Source organism: Suricata suricatta, chromosome 8 (genome assembly GCF_006229205.1).
Source record: "Suricata suricatta isolate VVHF042 chromosome 8, meerkat_22Aug2017_6uvM2_HiC, whole genome shotgun sequence".
Classification (NCBI taxonomy): Eukaryota; Metazoa; Chordata; class Mammalia; order Carnivora; family Herpestidae; genus Suricata; species Suricata suricatta.
Genome location: NC_043707.1, coordinates 1,685,362 through 1,688,115, shown reverse-complemented (window position 1 = coordinate 1,688,115; position 2,754 = coordinate 1,685,362). Strand labels below are relative to the sequence as shown.

General features: G+C 57.9%; 1 protein-coding gene across 1 annotated transcript in view; it reads left to right on the top strand.

Moving 5' to 3' along the window:
- The first annotated feature begins 2,636 nt into the window (after positions 1-2,636).
- Positions 2,637-2,754, top strand: part of PGP (phosphoglycolate phosphatase) — a 1,261-nt gene continuing 1,143 nt past the window's right edge. Inside the window, exon 1 of the mRNA XM_029946726.1 lies at positions 2,637-2,722. Coding sequence (XP_029802586.1) covers positions 2,652-2,722 — 71 coding nt within the window. The 5' untranslated portion in view covers positions 2,637-2,651. The remainder of the gene's footprint in view (positions 2,723-2,754) is intronic.

Genomic DNA, 2,754 nt, shown 5'->3' with positions numbered 1-2,754 from the left:
AGAGAGTATGAAGCAGGTGCGGGGCACAGAGGAATGGAGAGAGACAGAGAGAATCTCAAGCAGGCTCATTGTCAGCACAGAACCCAACATGGGGCTCGATCCCACCAACCATGGGATCATGACCTGAGCCGAAATCAAGAGTCAGACACAACTGACCGAGACAGCCAGGCGCGCTCATTTTCTAACACAATTTAAATCCATGCCAGGCTGTTAAAATTCAAGCGTCTGGTGTCTGTCCTTGTTCCATCTAAATCCATGCCCCATTCAGTTCCCAGCGGGGCCTTCCTCCCTTTGGGGACCTCTGGTGGCATCCATTCACAAGTATACACTGAGCATCTACTGTGTGTCAGGACCACATCGTGATCATGCTGTGCTCCTCCCCCATCTCCACAGGGCGCCTCACTCAAGGTCAGCCCCCCTGCCATAAAGTGCACCGTCCCTTCCAGCCTCCTGCGGCGCCACGGCGCCACGTCTCCCCTCTCCGAACTGGCCACACCACCCTTCCCACTCTACCGGCTCAGTCCCGACAACCCACAGGGGATGTTTAAACCAAACAGCTGTGACAGAGCTCCGCTTTGGAGTCAACTGAGTTTAATCCCAAGTCTGCCTCATCCAGCTGGTGACTCTCAGTGGCTCAGTTTCTTCATCCACAAATGGGGATACTAATAGCCTTTGTCTCTTAGGGCTGTCCTGTAATCCCGACAAGGTAACGCAGGTCAGGAGCAGGGCTCAGTGCCTAGATGCTTACTGAGTGCCCAGTAGACCAAGGCCCCTGGGCAGGTACTGTACAAGCTGGCCCCTGGCTGGGCAGCAACAGCACTTCCCGTCCTGGCCAGCATACCATATACCCCGGATGCTTCTGGGTTAAAGCGGGATTGCTGATTTTCTGTCACACCCAGTTCTTCCCCGCATCAGCTCCACCAGCAAGACTAAGTGGGAAGACACAGGAGGAAGGTGTTTCTCTTGTGGGGAGTCGGCACACCAGGCAGGAACACTTTGCATGCCCTGCCTTCGTGGGCCATGGCCCTTCCAATCTCCTCCGGGGGTCCCAGGCCAACAGAGACCAACAGAAACAAGTCACGCACAATTAAACAGGGCCCTAAGGGAACTGAGGTCACTGGCTTTACCTCATGGGTTTGGGGGTGGGGGTGGGGCCAGAGCAGACTTTATGGAGACCAGGGGCCCAAGAAGAGTGGGGGTTTCACACTCTAGGAGCAGGGGGTCTGGGGCACCTGTCACAGGGTAGGCTTTCAAGAAATTGGGGCCCTTTGTAGTTCTGCTGCCTGGCCCTACCAGAAGTAACAACAATAAACATACACCTACCTGTGAACCTGCAATTCCAATTGTAATTACATTTCTTCCAAGAGAAATGAGTGCCTGTGTCCACAAATAAGCCTGTAGGAACCAGAACGCTCACAGAAGTATTATTTCAATGCTCCGAAACTGCAAATAACCCAGTGTCCATCTACTGGAGAACAACTGTATTCTTCCAATGGCTCACATGGCAATTAAAACAACAGAGAAGGATGGATTTCACAGACACTGTGCTGATCCAGAGAAGAAACACCCATGGCAAGATCCCGTTTGTGAGACCATCTGGAACAGGCAGAGGAGGCTATGACTCATTCCATGGTGACAGAAGTCAGAAAAGTGGGTGGGGGACGGTATCTGCTACTGACTGGGGAGGGGCTGTGAAGGAACGTTCTGGGTCGATGGAAATACTCTCTGGCTTGATGTGGGTTGAGTTGACACAGGCGTGTAGTTATGTAAAATTCCATCAAGCTGCACACTCATGCAATTTTACTGTGTATTACGCCTCAATAAAAGTTAACACTGACACCTAATAACGATGATGCTGAGCACTGTGTTCTACGCAGGGTCTTTTAAGACCCTAATCCCGCCGCCTTGTAATTAATTACCCGTGCACAGGACCACTAAGGCACAGGGAGAGCGTTTTTTGCAAAGGACTGGAAATGGGAACGCGAGGCCTGCCGGGACGTAGCCCCAGGCTGCACTCGGCACTGGCCATAATCGGCTCACGCGCTAACACCGTGTCCGAAGCGGGTCCAGGGCGGAGGGCACGTCCCGGCGCCGCCCAGGAAAGGTGCGGACGTGACACCCGCACCCAAGGCGGACCACGGCTCCCTCCTCCACCCTCCGCCCAAGGCCCCACCGCGCTCCAGCCACGGAGAAGCCAGCCAATCGGCAGCTGGCCCGGCCCGGGGTCACTCGATTAAGGGCCTCCGTCACCTAGGCTGACCACGCACCGCCAATGGGCGAGCTGCCCTGAGGCCGCCAATGAGCAGCGCCCTTACGTCCAGAGCCGGCTCTGGGGCTCCTCCGCAGCGTTTCCGCAGTGAACGCTCCTCTCCGAATGCCGGTTGGCTCCCTTCCAGCCAATCACCGGGTAGCCTCTGGCTCAACAGCCAATGGCCGCTCGCCTTCCAGTGCCGGGCCGAGACGGTTGGCTCTGAGTTTCCGCAGCCCGCGGGAGGCGGGGGCGGATTGGCGCAGGTGGCATCCAATGGGCGGTGCGCGCGAGGAACGGGGCCAATGAGCGCGCCGGGGGCGGGGCGGGAGCGACGGCGGGCGGCTGCAAGGAGCGGCCGGTGGCTGCAGCGGCTGGCGGCCGGTGGCGGCGGCGGGCGGCCATGGCGGCGGCAGAGGCCGGCGGTGACGACGCCCGCTGCGTGCGGCTGAGCGCCGAGCGGGCCCGGGCGCTGCTGGCCGACGTGGACACGCTGCTGTTCGACT